The sequence below is a fragment of the Fulmarus glacialis genome, unplaced genomic scaffold (assembly GCF_000690835.1).
Source record: "Fulmarus glacialis isolate BGI_N327 unplaced genomic scaffold, ASM69083v1 scaffold11160, whole genome shotgun sequence".
Lineage (NCBI taxonomy): Eukaryota > Metazoa > Chordata > Aves > Procellariiformes > Procellariidae > Fulmarus > Fulmarus glacialis.
Genome location: NW_009185815.1, coordinates 27,504 through 46,569, shown reverse-complemented (window position 1 = coordinate 46,569; position 19,066 = coordinate 27,504). Strand labels below are relative to the sequence as shown.

The following is a 19,066-nucleotide window of genomic DNA, read 5'->3' as shown; positions in this document are numbered from 1 at the left end:
TATCTGCATAGTCCTATCAGGACATATATAGCGACATACAAAAGAAGTGGCTGGCTGCTTAACTTCCTACCAATTTCAAGGGAAATTAGGAATCAGAATGCCTTTACACATTCAGCCCCAGTGCCCTGCTGAAACAGGAGCTACACATGCAAAGTGAGGGTAGATGAGAAACCTATAGCAAACTAAAATACATCATCTGAGTTCTCTTCCTGTTTCAGCATCACTTAAAGCACAGGAGTGAATTCAAAAGTTAAAAAAACAAAAATTTAAAAAAAAAAAAAAACAACAAAACCAAAAACCAAGCCACCTCCCCACCCCCTGAAAAAAACCCAAAGAAAATAAACCGTGCCTCCAACAAAAACCACACAGGGAAAGAACAGTGAAGAAAACAGGTCTGATTTTCTGAGCAGTGGTATGTTCATTAGTTATTTGCCTGGACCATTTTGATGTCAGAAATGTACAGAAAAATCTGACAAAGTTTTGTTCTCTGTAAGCCTAATGCATAGTAAAATTTCAAAGCGTGCATCTCATTTTCAAGTAAGGACCTAGAGTTGCACTTGACTACCGAAAAACCAACTGACAGTTGTGAGACACAGAGATACTTTCCCTGCTGCCACCCCCTTTTCCTGCACAGTACATTTTAGAAGGCAGAGTAAACAATTCATCAAGGTTAAGACTCTGCATCACACAGTTATGAAACAGCAATTATATAAATAATTCGAAGAGATGTTTTTCACTATCTCAACCAATACTACAAACTTCATTTCTCCTCTTGTAGGAACTAAAGATGGGAGTACCAAATTTGTATAGTGTATTTTGATATCCAATCACCAGAACATTTTCCAAATCCTTTAGGCAACTATGGAAGCTGGAAATAAACTTTATTGTCATAAGCAAGAAAAAGGTCTTGAGAGAATCTTGCGTACCATAAGAAAAGTTTTTTCAAATTATGCTGTTTTCCCTTAAGATAAGAACAAAGCTCCCTTTGAAAGTGTCAATACTTATTTGCAGCAGTTGGAATAGCAGTCTTTATGTACCCAAAGGATGGGAGGGAGACTGCATCCAACACCAAGGAGTTAGTCATGTGAAGCAGTTAGAGGTTCCCCTGGAGGTCTCCTCCAGCTTCTACATTTTAAGTTAGAAAACTATTCCAGAAAAAAGTTCAGATTAATTCCTCCCCATTCCAGTTTGGCTTCCATTTAACACAAAAGACAGCTTCAAAGGGCAGAAGCACTTGAATTAGGATTGCAAAGTTCCCCCTCAGCTAGCAGAAACTTATCAGTTCCCTTATCCACCCTGTCAACCACCTGAGCTAGCCCAACAGCAACTTCAAGTGGCCTGTCAAAAGCCAAGGTCAGAGAAGCAAGTGAGAATAAAGCTGCAGATTGGCGCCAGAGATACATGGTCCAAAGGTGCTCCTTTAGTTTTGCCCCTTGCCCACAGAGCCCCACTGAGGGCTCTGCTGTTCTGGCTCCTAACTGCATGGCAGGTCAGGACACACCTATGCCTCCTGCCTCTATTTTTGTCATTCTTTGTCCTTCTGTTTCTCTTCTAACTGTCCTATTCTTCTCCTTGGTCTTTTCTTGTCCACCAGTTTCACTTTTGGTTTTTACTCGCCAGTTTTGGTTTTCATAGGTACTTTGTGAGAATGTTTTTGTTTGTGTCTTTTGTTTTGTTTTTGAAATTGGGTCACCCTCCAGGGAAACCTATGGAAGTGCCAGACAGAAGAGATGAGCCATTAACAGAGGTGCACACAACACTTTCTTCTGTAGTTACTATACAACCCGCAAGGCAAAAGATCTTGATAGGGTTAGACAAAGACAATAATTTTGAGTCACTAACAAAGTACATTGATCTAAACTCATTTTAGCAAGTTTCTTCATCCACTTCTTAGTAGGTTCCCCTAGCAAATAAGGCATTCTGAGCTTGACCTTGCATCTCATGAAGTCAGTTAAAAAACAGTTGTACTATTTTCTTTTCCCACGAAAAGATAACAATAATCATCATCATAATCTACCTAGACTGCAAGATCGGGGGGTGGGGGGAGGGGAAGAGGAAACAGTCCAAAAACCAGATCAATTATACTAATTTTTCTTACAAATAGCATCCATAATTTTTAATAACCAAAACTGAGCTTTAATATCTAATGCTCTTTTCACAATTGATTCTTCTTTCACTTTTGGCAACAAAATCAAATTTGTACTTTCCTTTGGTGGTAGCCATTTTCTAACCAAATTTACATTAAAATTCTTTGCTCTGACACACTGTTAAAATTAAGAGATCTTTGCCACAGGTTCTATTCATTCCATTACTGCTTCTGATACAATTTTAGTGAAGTAACTCTGGTTTCTTTTGAACCTGTATAAACACACTTTAACTTAAGATAAGTTCTGAGTTCAATCTGGTTTGAAAATTCTTTGTAAAGAGGTGTGGGGTTTTTCTTCCCCACAGTAAATGAAAACGGTTAAATCAGTAACAACAACTTTTTTCTGAAGTCTGTTAAATCTCTGTGCTTAAAGAGTACTCCTGTGTTTCTGCTGCTTTTGTACATCTCCTACATATAAGAAAAAAAAAAAATGTTGCAAATCGTAGAAAGATCTGTTTCAAAACCACAGACCTCAGCTGCAAGATTCAGGAGGGCCAGAGTTCAACTTGATAAACTCAGTAGATATCAGCTTAATTTCAATTTGTAAGCTAACTCATTTCTCTTTCTCCCATACCAGCAGTGGAAACATTTCAGTGCTGTTTTTGTTTCAAGAAATATGGTATTACTCATTTTAATTCACATTAAATCAAAATACTAATTTTTGCTTCAACTGCATGGTATCTGCACAGGGAGGTCACACTGTAATTGAGCAAGCAATTTCTTGTGTCATCAGCCTAATACAGTGTTGATCCCATTTCACTCCCACTGATTTCCGCAGAAGTTGGGCCAGATCCTGCAACTACAAATATTTATAGTTTGAAATAGCACTTTAATCCCATTTTCATATACCTTTTTTACCAATGACCTAAATAATGTATCTGGGGAAAAAAATACACACACAAACCACGACTCACCTCAAAAATTTAAACTGATATAGAACAGATAGCATTGATTACAAATTTACCTTTTTAATGAATGCCACAGAGAATGTATCCCACGATACAATCCCATGATCCATCAGCTCAACAAATGCAGTCAGTGTAAAGGACAACATATCTCCAAAGCTGCAAGAGACAGGAGTCATGACAACATTTACCAGTAATGCAGCAGGGCAATGACTGAGGGAATAAAGCAGCAGGAAGCTTTCAGAAAAGTAGGAAAATGAAGCCAATTATGGACTAAGAGGTAGCAGAAGAGCAAGAGAGGCCGTGCAACAGATAGTCTCCAAAACAATTTAGCATGGACATCAAGAACAGTCACCTGGAAGAAAGCAATTTTGTAAGAGAAGAACTAATCCCCAGGAGAACGCTACATGCAATGCTCAAGGAAATCAGATAGTCCAAATTAAAGTTCTCTTATAAATTCAGAGTTTTAGATCTAACAGAAGAAAAGAAGCGAGCTTTTTCTTAGCAACTTCTGGAAACGCTCCTAATTGAATGTCATACAGAAGTGCCACGTTTTCGTACCTCTGTATCAAGCAGATTGGCAGAAAGTTAGTGGATTGTTCGTTCCTTCTCTTACAAGGAAGCAAATATATTTTAAAAATGCACCAGAAGATATTTTCTGTTGAGCAGCAATTTTCCAATAGTTAATGCCTCGATTTCTTTCTTTGAACCTGAAGATGCATCTCCGTTTGTTTATCTATGGGCAACCATGTCAAGCAAATTGCAAAGTTCCCATGGTTTATCCAAGCATGCAGCTCAAATCGTTTAGGGTTTGCAGGGCATTACACTGCACTTTACACCTGTAAATTTATGATTCAATGCATTTTTGTATGAACTCAACTAAATTCAAAACAGGTTTAAACTCAACATAAAGAATATGCTCTAACCTGACTAGCCGCACAGGAATTTTCCATGTTAAAAATGAGCTTTTAAACATTCGCTTCATTTCTATATATAGTCAGGGCACCAAACAGTCAGCAGCTATAATGATTTCAATGAAGTCGTTCAATGAGATAACTACTCAATACAAGCAGCAGTGCATAGAGCCTGAAATGAAGCAGCATATTACCTTTAAGGGCATGCCAAACCACCTGCAAGGTACTCTGCCACTAAGCCATTAACAAGCATAAGCATACAATCAATCTAAACAGCGTGAATAGTCCCACTGATTTTAATGCAACAGCTTACCTAATAAAAAGATAAAATTAAAAAAACTCTGTCAGATTGGAACTACAACGCTCAGTATGTTGAAAACCTGAAGTCTAATACTATAGCCATAGTTAAGCAATGTAATTGGTAATCTTTATTGTGTGATTTATTCCCCTACTGTCCTGCACCAACCCAACACAAATAAGTGAACATTCATTCAGATGGAAGACATGTACTGCAGTACAGAGGAATAAGGCAGAAAACCAGTTTCAATGTAGCAACTCCAATAGCCAGTTTACTGGATTTGATATAATCTGCCCTTTAGGGATTTCTGATGGTGAGATGCAGTCTTTAGTGGCCCCTTCATTTAAGACAGGCGCTCTTGGTCATCAAAACTCCACAGATGCCCTCCACTAAGAATAAACTTGCCATTCTTGACATTTTGTGAGTAAAAAGAAAAAAACCCAAAACACACCCTTCTCTTCCACAGTAAGTAAGGGTATCCATGGTGGCTTTGATTATTTATGACAAAATGAATAAAAACCAAAGAGCAAACAGGAAAAATAGAGCGTCTTTAAAAAAATCCACTGTAATTCTGCAAGGAATATTTTGTTCAGCAAATACATGATCTGGAAGGTTTTGGTTTTGTTTTGGGGGGTAGGGAGGTTGGTTTTGTTTGCTTGGGTTTTAATATTGCAAATCTTTTAAGAATTAAATTAGATTTAAAATGTCATCATTAGCATTCCAAATAACCAAGGATTTCATACCAAGATGACTTCACAGGAAATTTAATCAGCTCCAGTCCTGTCATTTTCCCCAATCCATTCCTTTTGCATAAAATGGTTATTTATGATTCCACAAATAAAACAGCACCCCTAGGAAAAGCTTTCATCTAAAAACTTGTACCAAATTCTCATACATCTTCATGACAGAATACTTCCACAAATATATGGAATTCTGGTATTTTAAGAAGCTAGACTAAATTAGATCCAATTAAAAAAAAAAAACAAGATAGGCCATATAGGTTGAAAAGTAGATAAAAATATCTCTCCTAGCATTAAACTAAGCAGATAATTTATCTCCCCTAGATTTTCTCATGTATTGTTTAAAAATTTAGTCAATTAACCTGTATTTAGTACATAAATACTCTTCTATAAACTAATTGTACATGAAAGCTAATCCCCATTAACAATAGATATAATTTAGAGGGATTACTTAAACTGTATTAAACCTCCATATGGATATTCACCTTCAGAACAGCAGTGGCAGGAATTCAAGTTAGTTTAATTCCTTTACATTCAACAGTCTCATTTATTCTTCTCACCAAAACTACTGATTAATCCTGCCACTTAATCCAGTCTCCTCCGCAGCTTTGGAGGGGAAACTGGGTTAATGGAGCTGAAAATACTGGTATTGATGTATAAACCTGGTTTTAGTAGTGATACAGCCATTTGGGATCCAGAAGGTGAAAGTACTTTTCAACTTAAAATGATCAGACACCCCACCAGGTGTCACTCCAGTGACATCGCTTCTAATAATTAATGAGAGTGAAGAGGTGCAACACTGGGACTAATCAAGCAGCAAGAAATACTTCAACTCTATATATTATGCAGCACCACACATACGTAGCATGTATTTTTAAATATATAGCTATACATATGCACCTGCACACATTTACACACTAAGTGGCACTGCAAAAATCAAAAGCCAGGCTTAAAGGATAAGCATTAGGAATAGCACAGCTAGAGATGAAAGTAATCTCCAGGGTAACAAGAGCAAGATAAGGATTAAAGTATCTGGAGGGGGAAGGGAGTGGTGTTGATTCATTGTGTTTAAACATGTTGTGTTTAAACATAAGCAGATAGGTAGAAATAGACTTCCAAGCAATTCATTTCAATACACACACAAAGAGACGCACTCATACTATTAAGAGCAGCAGACAGAATAGATGCTAGAAATTTCAAGGGAATCAAAGCTTGTTCATAAAAGTAGCAATCTTAGAAAGTATGTGGTAGGAGCTGTTTAACTCAAAATCTCAGTGAATAAGTGTTTTTGTCATACAAAAAGGCCGAAAAACAATGGGGCCTCTTTCTTCCTAAAACCTGTTTAGACTAATCCACAGCACAAGGCACGACAGTTCTGTAAATATCAAACCGTTGCTGCTCTGGCAAAATGACTTAATAGTTCGATGCTAATTCCTGATAAAGATCGTTTTTAATGTGTGTCATAGCAGCAAGAGGGGAAAAATGATCAGAAAGATGCATTGTATAATTGCAATTTCATATCTCACTAACACTGACATTTTAACGATCTATGCTATCAAGCAAGCTACTTGTACAATCCCTCCTGAATGCTGTTCAAGGCTCTGGCTCTTAGGTGGGGACATCTTCCGCTGGGACAGCTGATTAAGTTTCCCTATTCTCCAATGTCTGACTCCCCTCCTCTAATCACCCTTGCGAGGATGGTCATGGAGCACCTCCTCACCCACAGCAGCTCTTGGCAAAAGCCTCAGAAGCAGCAGAAAGCTGTGGTCTGTAACACCATCGGCTGTCCCAGCGTGAGCCATTCTAGTGTGGATGGATGGCCATGCTCTGATCCACAGCCTGTGCACCTCAACCCCTCAGACAAACCTGACTGAAGAGTAAGTCAACAGTCGCCTTTCACATCTCTAGGTTTTAGAGAAATATCAGGTCAAAGCCTGTTAATTTACATTCCTAAGAATTTTCTGCATTCTTACCTCAAGAAACTGTGAAGAAAAAAAACTCCACACATTTGACATTAGCTTTTCTTTCCTAGAAGTAAAAATGACAGGAATGTGCATGTGACCCTGACCACGATACCTGTCTCTCACCTGCCTTCATGCTAAACCATCTTTTTATCATGTGTGCTAAGTAATCCTCAGATGTACATATAGAATTATGTCTGATATTTTGAAAGATGCCTAAAGCAATTTGGATTTCTTATCAAAATAAACTAATGGGACTTCAGCACCCAAATCCCCTACATGTTTTTTTGGGGGAAAAAAAAAGAAACCTCAACACATGTTTAACACACATACCAAAATGAACATTGTATTGCTACTGAGGAGAGAAAAACATTCAGCTCTTCAAATGATTCTTTAAATTGAGATAATTAGTCAGGCTCAGCTGTCATCAGGTAACAAAAACAAAAAAAAAAAAGAAACATGAGCTTTTACAAGGTGGACTGTCCTTATAAAAGTCTGGTGGACTGTCTCATATTTTGTATGATAAAAGCTGCATAGGAGAACCTGGAAATTAACTGTTGCTTGCCTGTCACAACCAGGATACAGCCACCAGCCCATTAGGACTAGAAGCCAAAGACAATACATCTTTACACAAACCATTTTTCATGCGCAAAACAGAACCAAAGCTGATCTCTAATTGTGCAGAGGGAAGACAGCAAAGAAACAACTTTAACTGGGCAGGAGGCAACAAGAGAGTAGCAGCCTACTACCAAATGCAGGACTTACGGAAGCGGTTAACTTTAAGTCCCTTATCATTCAGCAACTGTGCTCATACTGGGCAGCTGGAAGGCCTGACATCATTGAAGTCAACATCAAAGAGTAAGAACAGCTTTTTAAGCTAGAGTTGTCAAGGATAAACGGCCATGAATAAATTTAAACAGGGGAGCAGAATATATCTAATCATCAGAAGACAAGAGCTCTGGAAAAGCCATGGGGGTAAGAACCTAAGTAAGTCTAAAAGGAAGACTGATGATGCAGCGGGATGCTTTGAAAGCACAGTGTGAACAAGTACCTTTTTTATTGCTATGGCTCCTCTTCATTGCTTCTACACTATCTTGTTTCCTCAAGCAACCTTTCCAAGGGTGAAGTTAAGCCACCATCAAATCAATCTAGGAGCAATTCACACCTACTTGGTACTTAACTCAGTACAGCTGAAAATGACTGAACAATCTGCGGGGTAGCTGCCCCTATTTTTCTAGATGATTACAGAAAATGTACTTAACTGTTACACTGCAATTGACACAGACCATTTTTTTTTTGCATCGTGCCAAGCACCACTGAAATACTTCTCTGTGGTACAGTTTCACTGCATTCATTACAAGGCATCAGCCCTACTGATTTTAAACCACTTGCATTCCAAAAACCTGAAATAGCTTTGTACCCCTGGTAGCAGGGCTTCTCTAAGCTTGAAAATTAACTCTGATTAACGAAAACAAGCTGTGAATTTTAAACAGAACTGTCACTATTATTGAATAAATCCAGGTGTAGATACTCTTATTACAAGTATGACTAAATCCACTTTGGGGTACATTAAGCATTTGTCTGCATGGGAAACTAGCCCAGAGGAACTATTACACACTGGTTCTTTATGAAGATGTGATTAGAATTACCTTTTCTCTTATTCCCCATCTTTTAAATTCCTGGTTTTGCGCATTTCATGGTAATTTCCTTAAATGGACCAGCGTTTCTTAAAAGACCAGGAATAACTAACTACACAGTAAAAACATCACTCTCCCATCAGCGTGATTTGACTACACTTCAGTACTGCAATGCAAAGGTCAACCGATAACGCTGTTTCATGGGATTTATTTTTTTTTTTAATCCAAGTATTAGCCAACATGGGATAAATAAAATCCCAAAATAAAATGGGAAGCCCTAAAACTGAAAAGACAGAGAAAAAGAAACTCAGATTTTAGAAGAACAACTTCCTTCAGTGGACAAAGCTATTAAACAAGGCCTCTCTGTGAAAATCAGGTTTTAACTATGTCAGGCTAGCATGTGCAAGCTACCAGAGACAAAATGAAATACTGGCACTTATTGAAATATGTCATCCTGTAAATCAAAAGTAACTTTTTTCTTTTTTTTAACTTAGCATTTGGTTTCTTTGGGTTTCTTTAGTCAAGAAGACAGCAGGTGGAGGCTGCAAAGTTTTAAAGTTTAGTTTAGTTCATTATACCAAGCTCTGAGGGTTTTTTTTTATAGTACTTGTTTCATTGGACCTTTTCCCATTAACACATGGGTGAAAAATAGTCAGGATGTTCGATAACTACACTCATAGAGCGTTAGTGTATACACTTTACCTTCAAAATGTACAAACAGGCCTGCTTCCAGAACTACTGGTTTCACGACCTGACCAATGGCTCTGGTATATTTTTTAGTACATCTCCCAAACTCAAGAATTTGTGTTATTTTAATTGTATCATTTCACATACTACTGATGGAAATCAAAATATTAAACTGTGTGCCCTGATGTAAATTGAAGCTTCTACTGACAGGATTTAACTTCCAAAGTTAGAATAAACTTTAGTCACATACACTTTCTTTACTACTGTATCCACTGATGTGCTGTATCTACACTGATCGATAAGAATCCTCTTAAAGCAGGTAATGCCTTGTTCCCATGAGTAAACGAAACTAAACCATGTAAAAAAAAAATTAATTCAGATCATCACTATGATCAGGTCCTAAAACCAACGTACAATGCAACTATAAGTCAGTGTTTTAGTACTGTCTTGAGGACAATCACAGAATTTAATGTAGAGAAGCCTACAGGATAACAGAATTTGGAAGCAGAGAGATGCTGAAGGAGTGTAACTATTCTTCCACAAAGAACTAGTTTCACAGCAGTGAGGAAAAACCCACCATCTAAATGTACAGGAGGTACCTTGTCTTGGCAGGGGTGATGCTGCCAAGAATTCTGAAAACCTCATGCCATTTTAATAATTTTCCTCAGAATCTAAACTTTTCTGTTATGAAACAAGTTACTTTGTATTAGGTTGAGAAAGCCAATGTAGAGGAAGGATTTAAGTTTCCTGCCAAATTTATTCTTACTAATTTATTTATTATGCAATGATTTAATAACAAATGTTTCAGAACTTGGTTTACAGCAGATTTGTGAAAGTATGATTTAGCAAGCATTCAGATGGGGAGCTGCATTTCCTGCATGATAAACCACATCAAGCTCTCAGAGTGACAGATGCATGGCTAATTGATTAATTATTCTTTTGCTTCCTTGGGTTTTAGCTATACTTGACTTGTCAAACGTGCAAGCAAATCAAGATATTAGAATATCTCTTGGAGTCCCAATTTATCAAAGCCTATGAAGCCTGTGCTTAACTTGAAGCACACAGAAGAGTCCCATTCAAAATCATCAGGGTAGTAAGCATGCTTCTAAACTTTCTGATATGAGGCCCTTTACTATATTACAGTTTTCCTTCATGCAGTTATCTGCAACAACTAGCATTACCTGGGACCAGAAAATAATAGGAATTCAAACTGGCACAATGACTCTTACTTTCATCTCACTAACATCAACAATTAAAATTGCCTACTATCAATCATGTAAGCCAGACAAATTTAAGAGGGGAATTAGGGAAGGCAGGGAAATTATTTGTTTTTCAAATTAAAAAACAAAACAAAAGCCTTACTTAGGAAATAGTAGAAGCCCCTGCAGAAGTTACAGAAATGAAGCACCCATTCCACAAGCAAAGCAAAAAAGGCTTCATCAAAAAATTTTAACAGGCATCAAAGAGCAGAAAACAGAGAATGTTGAAGACTGGCTGAATGAATACGCACAGTTGTATTTACATACAAAGATTAGCGCGAGGGCCTGAACTCAGTCATGCAAAAGAGGAGGAAGTGTGCAAGGTGATGATCTAATCAGGTTCTTACCAGGGCTTCATTATCTTCTGCAATTTCTGATATCGTCTGCAAAATTAAAACTTGCACGTGAGGAGACACACTTTAAAATATCTGTACTCTATTTACGTATGCACACACACCCCCCCACACACACCCATACTTGATTCATAAAATTCAAAGACAGACACACAATAAGAGGCAGTAAATTACTAACAATTTGCTGTGAATAGAAACAGTTCAGCAACTGGTAAAGTAAAGAGCATTCAAAATTAATTTCAAATATTTGTTCAGAATACTTGTGTTAATTACTATTAGGAAAAAAGCAGAAAAGAAAAGACAGTTGATGGGGAAATATATCAGATTTCTCTAAAACCTGTTTCTCTTGACCATTAAAGCATGTCTAGGCATCCTAAATTAGTCAACTATTTGTGTAAAAGAAGTCTTTGGTACAAAACAATAAAGGTTTACACATTAAGCATTTTCTGTCTCATTGCTATGACTTGTAGTCCGTTGCCCGAAAAACTCTTTTTATTTACTTCCAATCTCCGTCACTAATACTGATGTCAAAGTTGTTAGCATGGCTGAAAGTTGTTGTGTAGCTAGGACCAACACAGACCAAAATCCTGACCTTCTGAAGTCAGGGACAAGTTTTCTGTTGGCTTCAAAGGGAGGCAAAGAATTTACCCTGGGTTTTTAACCACAGAGTTGCATTTACTCAACAATTCAAAACCGTCTTGCACCAGCTCCATGAGACATAAATGCAGTGCAGCAGTCTTATTCCAACAGAACATGTAAGCTTACCCATAGCTCTTTTGCTCTTAAAATTCACACACCAATGGACATGCCTAGACCCAAGGTGCTGAATCAACCCACTTGAGAAAGACCTGCTTAAGAATGTCACTTACTGATTCAGATTCTAAGAGGCCAAGCTACACACCCAACCTTCAGTGTGATGCTCTTGCTTTCCTAGTAGCTTCCAAAACACTTGGTTCCTAGTTGCAGCAAGAGGTTTAACCTACCCCAAGCATTTTTTTATTTAGGCATTTCCTATTTTTCCCCAAGATATACACTGTTGTGTCTCATCGGTGAACCAGAAGCTATGGCATCATATTACCATATTCAGGAAACTGGAAACCAAATATTAGGGGAGCGGGGGGTGAGGGAGAGGGGGAGGAGGAGGGAAATAAGAAGTGCATTTGAAAGCTGTAGCCCACTAATCACAATTTGCAAGTCATCCTCCTGCTAATAACCAGCTTCAGAATTGCTGATTATGCTAGAAAGCAAGCTGAAGAAAGAGACTATCAATGGTAAAAATGGCATCCAAGATAAATAACTTCTTTTTAAAACACCACTTAAACATATTAAAAAAAAAAAAAAAAAAGAAAAAATATCCATCTCCTCCTTAACTCCTTCTTGTGTCTCCTAACTCTATTTCACAGTTTTATTTCAGAGGGTTGGCTGCACCTGCACACTGGGCAGACCACTGTTCAAAAGCAGAACAAGGAGGTCCCTCCTTCCTTCCTGTCCCCTTCTCCCCAAGTCTTCCCCTTTGCAGTTGCTGCCATGCCGTTCAGCCCACAACAGCTCTAGGACTCCAAGCTCTCCAATCGCTGATTCAACTCTCTCCCAGAATTTGGCTAGATTTTATTTATTTTCTGTCCTTTTGGTACAGCAGTAACTCCTCCCACCTTGCATTTTCCATTCTGTTTATGCATAAGTAATGCTGTGCTTTCTACAGAGACCACATGAGTCTATGTATGAACTCTTTTCAAGAAGGACCAGTCTCAAGGAGGGCAGCTTTTGGGCTGGCTTGTGTAACCATCAGGGAAGAAAACACAGAGTACATCACAGGAACAGTGGTTTGAAATCCTTCATTGCTAGCTGTGAGCTGCAATACTCATGCCTGAAGATAACGATGGCACAGTTTACCATGTATCCAAGCACAGATTGGGCTACAGCCTAGCTCAAATTAGAAAAGTGACAAGATTTTGTTCTGGGATTTCATGGCTTTCGTTCTTTTATGCTACAACAGCTATCTGTGTAGCCAGCAGTAATGAGCAAACAAAAAGCATCCGATGATCAGACAGCCTTAAAAAGGGGAGAAAGTTACCCTCGATATGTTTTTAGGAGCAGAAAAGTTCAAAGCATTTCCCATAGTGGGAGACCCCAACTTCAGCAGAATATCATTCTTGTGCTTCTGCAAAGGGAGTGCTTGCTTGCTGCAGCAGACTCTGCTAAACCCTAACAAGAACAACCTCCAACCACAAATGGGTTTTGTAATCTTCCAAATGTGCGTGGATCCAAGCAACCTTATGCAGCACATGCCAGCAAAACTTCATAGCATCCTTCTGAGCCCAGTTTTTAAAACAGCTGCTTTTCATCCAGGTGCTGGCTTTGGCTAAGCAGCAAGTAAACTTGAAATTGGTGCTGTGTCTGTCTGACATCAAAGAGAAACAAGAGTGGTGTTTGCAAACTGGTAGCACTTCAAAGGGCAGACTGAGTTTTGCCAGAGATTTTTCACAACAGGCTATAATCAGATGCATTTTCTCCATGACTGAGCCCAGGGATTAAAGAACAAACATCTGAATCCTAGAACAAAACATTTAGACAGCAACTCTCTTAGTATTTACAGAACTCTTATCCATCTTGAGTTAACTGGCAATCAGTTAACTTGAGGTCAGAAGATGTGCAATGTAAAAGAAAATACAAGTTTAGAATAATATGGAGAAATAATTGAATCATATAGGACTTTTCTGGTGAAGCAATACAAAGACAGCAAATTTTGACTTGAGAGGAAAGATAACCATCATATTAAACCAAACAATTTCTACTAATCTCTGTTGCTTTGGAAAGTGTGATAAGAGCAGCAATCAATCCAGGACATCAAATATTGCAGCAACATGGTACAGGATGATTATAGATAGAATTTTACCACTGAACAGGTGGAGGCTGTTATCTAAAGGAGTGCATGCTATTTTCATCCCATCATCAAACCAAAAACCTAATACAGAAGTACCTAGCATGAGCAGGAGTTCCTATCATACTCACCCACAGACCACACTAAAGTTACCAGTGAAGGAGTAGCCAAGCTAACTCTTCCAGCAAGCCAGCCTGGAAAGGAACAAGTACAGTCTGCCACCTTCATCAGCTTTCCTCTTTCTATATATACACAACTGTTGTTTCTTCCAGAGGCTGACTCTGCGGTAGCAACCAGACAGTTCTATAAAACGCTTCCTGGGTGAGTTACCACACGTATGGTCAAAAATGCTGAAAGTCTTACTAATCTAGACACTGTAATTAGCTCGATACTTATATTTATCTTTTTTTTTTTTTTTTTTTAGAAACCATCCCTCAATTGCACTTGCACAGATGGGAATAAAACCATGGCCAAAACACAAACGTTATGAGGGTAAATTAACTAGCATTTGTGAAGGGTTCAGATACTATAGTGGCAAAAGACAAAAACAGACAGTAATTTCTCTACAGGGAGAAATCCCAAAACAAATGCTAACATAATGCAAAATAAACATTAACAATAAGTTACCACTTTAGATATTTCGCTACCATAGTGTGTTCCCTGTTTGGCCTCAGAGGACCTTTGTGATACATATCCAGCCAAATCCCAAGGCGCAGCAGTTCCCTTTGGACTTTCCCAAGCCATACAGACTTAATACTTGCTCAAATACTGCAGGTTATGTCACGAGCAGCTTCCAGCGGAGACTAGCTGAGCAAGGACTTGACTGGATCAACTCCTATCTGTTCATGTGCAGAAATTGCTGCACAAAGACCAAAGATACCCCAAATCTAAATCGCAGCTGGGATAACACACAGTGCACAGTAAGGGCTTGTCTGTACTGGGGAGAACTACTAAAATGCTGTCCCATTAGGGAAGCCAGTGTAGACCCACTGGAGTTAGCAACACCAAGAGCTAAAGCAGTCACACCACATCACCGCAATCAATGTTTCTGAGCCTGCACTGTTTAAAGATGCGCAGAGTAAAATAAAAATACCAGCGAGGATAAAAGCTTTTCATGCAGTATGGCCGTGGACAGGGCCATTATTAGCAAAGGTGGAAGATGTTCACAAAAATTTCCTCCTCTACAGAAAAACTGACGGGATGATGGATGGGCCCCTCACTACAAGAAAGACACTGAGGTGCTGGAGCGTGTCCAAAGAAGAGCAACGAAGCTGGTGAAGAAGGGTCTAGAGAACAAGTCCTGTGAGGAGCATCTAAAGGAACCAGGGTTGTTTAGCCTGGAGAAGAGGAGGCTGAGGGGAGACCCCATCGCGCTCTACAACTACCTGGAAGGAGGTTGTAGTGAGGTGGGCGTTGGTCTCTTCTCCCAAGTAACTAGCGATAGGACGAGAGGAAATGGCCTCAAGTTGAGCCAGGGGAGGTTTAGATTGGAGGTTAGGAAAAACTTCTTCACTGAAAGGGTTGTCAAGCATTGGAACAGGCTGCCCAGGGAAGTGGTTGAGTCACCATCCCGGGAGGCATTTAAAAGACCTGTAAGATGTGGTGCTTAGGGACATGGTTTAATGGTGGACTTGGCAGTGTGAGGTTTATGGTTGGACTCGATGATCTTCAGGCTGTTTTCCAACCTAAACGATTCTATTATTCTTGAACGACCTGCTAACCACATTAAATCGGTATTTGGCTACTGCTTTTCAGGCAAACACAGGATAGCCCACATTCTGGATAAGAGGCAATGTTTAGAAACATGACAAGACAAATACACAGGAGTGCGTATTTCTGGCTTCTGTCTGTATCAGGTGTGGCTATAAATGAAGTCTGGGAAACACTCTGGCCAGGAGGTTGAAATAAATTATTTGGAAGAAGTCTGCAGAATGACTATTAAGTTACACAGCAGCACTCCCACTCCTCACAGCCACCACAATATCCCACAGCCACCACAATCCAAGAGACAAAAACATCTTGGAAAGTTGCAGAAGTTGAGATTTTAAGCTCTTCTTATTTTTGCTGGTTCCTCAAACACTACACTTTTGCCTGGACTTAAAAAAAAAAAAAGTTCTGTCCAGCTTGGTACTCTGAAGAACATTTGGAAATTCCACTGCTGGAATTACTCTTTTTATCACATTTTACAAAAGTGTTTGCCAAACAAAAACCAGTAAAACTGCCTCCTCTCCTCTTTCCTGTTTCTGTCAACAAGGTGTTGATATCACCACTTAGCAGGGGTCATTTAAATGCTAATATTCTTAAGCGCAGTCAAAGTAAGAAAAACAACCCTGGAGAAAAGGCATTTAGGATGGAGGGAGTGCAAGGAGCAGCAACTCTCCCCTTCTTCAAAGATGTGATCTTTGATGGTTCAATCTTCAGATGAGGCTTTTACCTAAAATGTACAGTGTGTGCTATGTATATGTGTCCTGGTTTCGGCTGGGATAGAGTTAATTTTCTTCCTAGTAGTTGGTATAGTGCTATGTTTTGGATTTAGTATGAGAAAAGTGTTAAACCGCGACAATATGACACTGATCAGAAGGATATACAAGAAATTTTGCTTGTGTGTGTGTTGAGAAGAAGAGTGGAATCCAAGCCTGAAGACTGATGGGGAAACAAACCCAAAAGAGAGCAATCAGGAATAAAATAAACCAACAAAAAAATCCATCCACAAAGAAAACCTACTCCACTTTCTTCCTTTATAGGAACTGTACTGAAAGACTGGGATGCAGTCCTTTCTCATTCTCCTGCCGTTACCATCTCCACAGTGGTATAACCGGATAACCTGATTTTATATACTAGTTTGGATTTTTGCCTCATAGACAATAGTCACCCTCTCCCGACATTACTGAAGCACTAAGAAATGAAGATTGCATAAAGCCCCTGTTGGACAAGAATTGATTTTGGCAGCAGTGTCAGATTAAGTAATCTATGCTTCCAGGTGAAGCTTCACAGAAATGACTGAGCCTGTCTAACAGCCCAGTGCTGTCAAAAATACAAATTATTTTCCCCCCCTCCATCGGCTGGCTTATTTTCTGCCGGATTAGCAAACTGAATTGGCTCACTGAGAAGTCAGATGAGCATTGGAGTTGACCAAGAGAAGAAACAGGGTGAAGAGCGGAAAAGGATTACTTCATTTAGACCTACTAGCTTAGCATTGTTTGTATCTTCCGAAAATTCATTTTCCATTTACCCAGTGAGTTGTCCTTGCACAACTGTTTTCTGGGGCAACACTGTGAGCTCGATCAGGAAACTGAACTGAGTTAAGGAATATTGTATTAAAAGTAGCCTTTATTGTCACTTTTAATAATCTACAGCAGTTTTCCAGTCCAGTTTGCAACAAACAGTACAACTCTTCAGATGAAGCCGGACAGGAACAAGTGGCTGTGAGCAAGGGCTGCCTAAGTGTTTTGACAGCACTACTGAAATACTCATCAGACTGGGATGGAAAAAAACATTAGCAGGTATGTGAGCAACTGTCCCAAAAAGTGTATTAAAATAGGAGTAACTCCAAACCAATCTGTCTTCAGTTTTCCACTGGGCTGGTATACAGTATTATCTCTGTAAGACAGGCCAAGAGCTAGAATTTCACTGAACAATACAATTTGTCCTTAAAGCATGCACAGTTAGCATCTCAGAGTTCCAGCTGTACAGCAGCCAACTCTGCAACTGCATGTGTTCAAGAGAAGACTCCTCTTAGTCGAGAGTCAAAAAACCATACAAATACACATTTGAATGAATCTGGCCTAGCTGCATTTATTATTTCCAATAGGAAGTTGACAAAATTTAAGAACCATTCCAATTTAAAGAAAGTTTTTCTCTCCAATCTGTGCACTAAGCAATTACAACTCCCTTAAAATTAAAACCAGGCTATCTGCAACAATGTCCGAGCAGCATCGACTAGCATGCTGCTGTGCCACGGCTGTATTACAACAAAGCTGCTCAGCACAGCCACATCGATGAAGCAGACCTCTGAAGAACAACGTTCTCAACAGCAGCAGAAATAATTCTGGTTACTGTCAAGACAGCTAAGCTTAGCATAGTTTCAGTTTTTTGGCAAAAACTGCATGTTATTTCAGCCAAATGACAAGTGACAGAGATCATAATACTGCCAATAAAAAAACACTGAAAATTCTGCATAGGCCTTCCTCCTTTTCCTCCCAGTCATGAGATTATTATTATTACTGGTAATGACAAAAATAAATTTAGATTCCTTTTATTAAGTCCTTGATCTTTCAATATTTATGGCTTGTGACTTAGATTTTCCCTTTCACACTTTATAAGGGACTATGAGGGGTTTTCTTCCTTTTAAGGAAGGCTGAGAGTCTGTCCCAGTCACACAATTCTTCTGATACATCAAGAAAAAAACCCCGCATCTTTACCAGTCTTCTGCTACATCAGAAAGACTATCTATACAGCCATGATTTTCTGAAATATTAATTCTGGGCTAGACTACAGAATACAGCTCTGAATGAGTGAACTACATCATCTCAGATGGGGTAGCAACGAGACATGATCGTTTCTTCCAGTTTGGTTCCTGAACACATTTTTCATCAGTCATTATGGTAACTAGGACCTCTTAGCATTGCTCTCCTTTGGCCTCATTTCAGGGCATTGCCCTCTGGGGTGGGGGGGAGCAGAAGCAGCACACCCCTACACTTCCCTTTTACATTGTCTATACATCCAACCAGATGGACCACATATTCAACTTCCCTTAACTAGGCACGAACTGGGCTTCAGACAAAAAAAAATTAGTGTTAGAAGTACTAGGGAAATCTCTTTCTGAAAAGTCTCTGAAAAGGAAAATAACCGTGTACGCACATGCACACCCCTCCTTTGGTGATACAGATACACAGAGTCCAAAAAATGACTGGACATCCTGGGTAATTATAAAATGGAATCAGCATTTACTTGTTCTTCATGACCTAACTTATCTTGCAGTCTCTGCTATAATTTATAGGTCACCTGAATCATAAAAATAAACATAAAAACTTTCCCCCCCCTTCGTTTTTTTCTTCAGTTAGTAAGACACTCATAGCATGCTCTGGAAGCAAGAATGAGCCTGAAGGAAAAACAAAGAGGAGCCATGTCAATCAACAGGATCCCGATACATGCGGACAGTTTCTAAGACGTGTTGCATCTCTGCTGGTATAAATATATTCATGCGCTCTCAGCTTCACTAGGGCCCCATGCACCCTACACAATCTGCCTACCAACAACCCCTATAGCTTTGTCCCAGCACACAC

General features: G+C 39.1%; 1 protein-coding gene across 1 annotated transcript in view; it reads right to left on the bottom strand.

Annotated features, from left to right (window-relative positions):
* Nucleotides 1-3,110: 3,110 nt before the first annotated feature.
* The window catches only part of LOC104077546 (engulfment and cell motility protein 1-like), a gene marked incomplete at both ends in the record, with an annotated part of 43,352 nt that continues 27,396 nt past the window's right edge, over nt 3,111-19,066 (bottom strand). Inside the window, 2 exons of the mRNA XM_009578864.1 lie at nt 3,111-3,210; nt 10,895-10,930. Coding sequence (XP_009577159.1) covers nt 3,111-3,210; nt 10,895-10,930 — 136 coding nt within the window. The remainder of the gene's footprint in view (nt 3,211-10,894; nt 10,931-19,066) is intronic.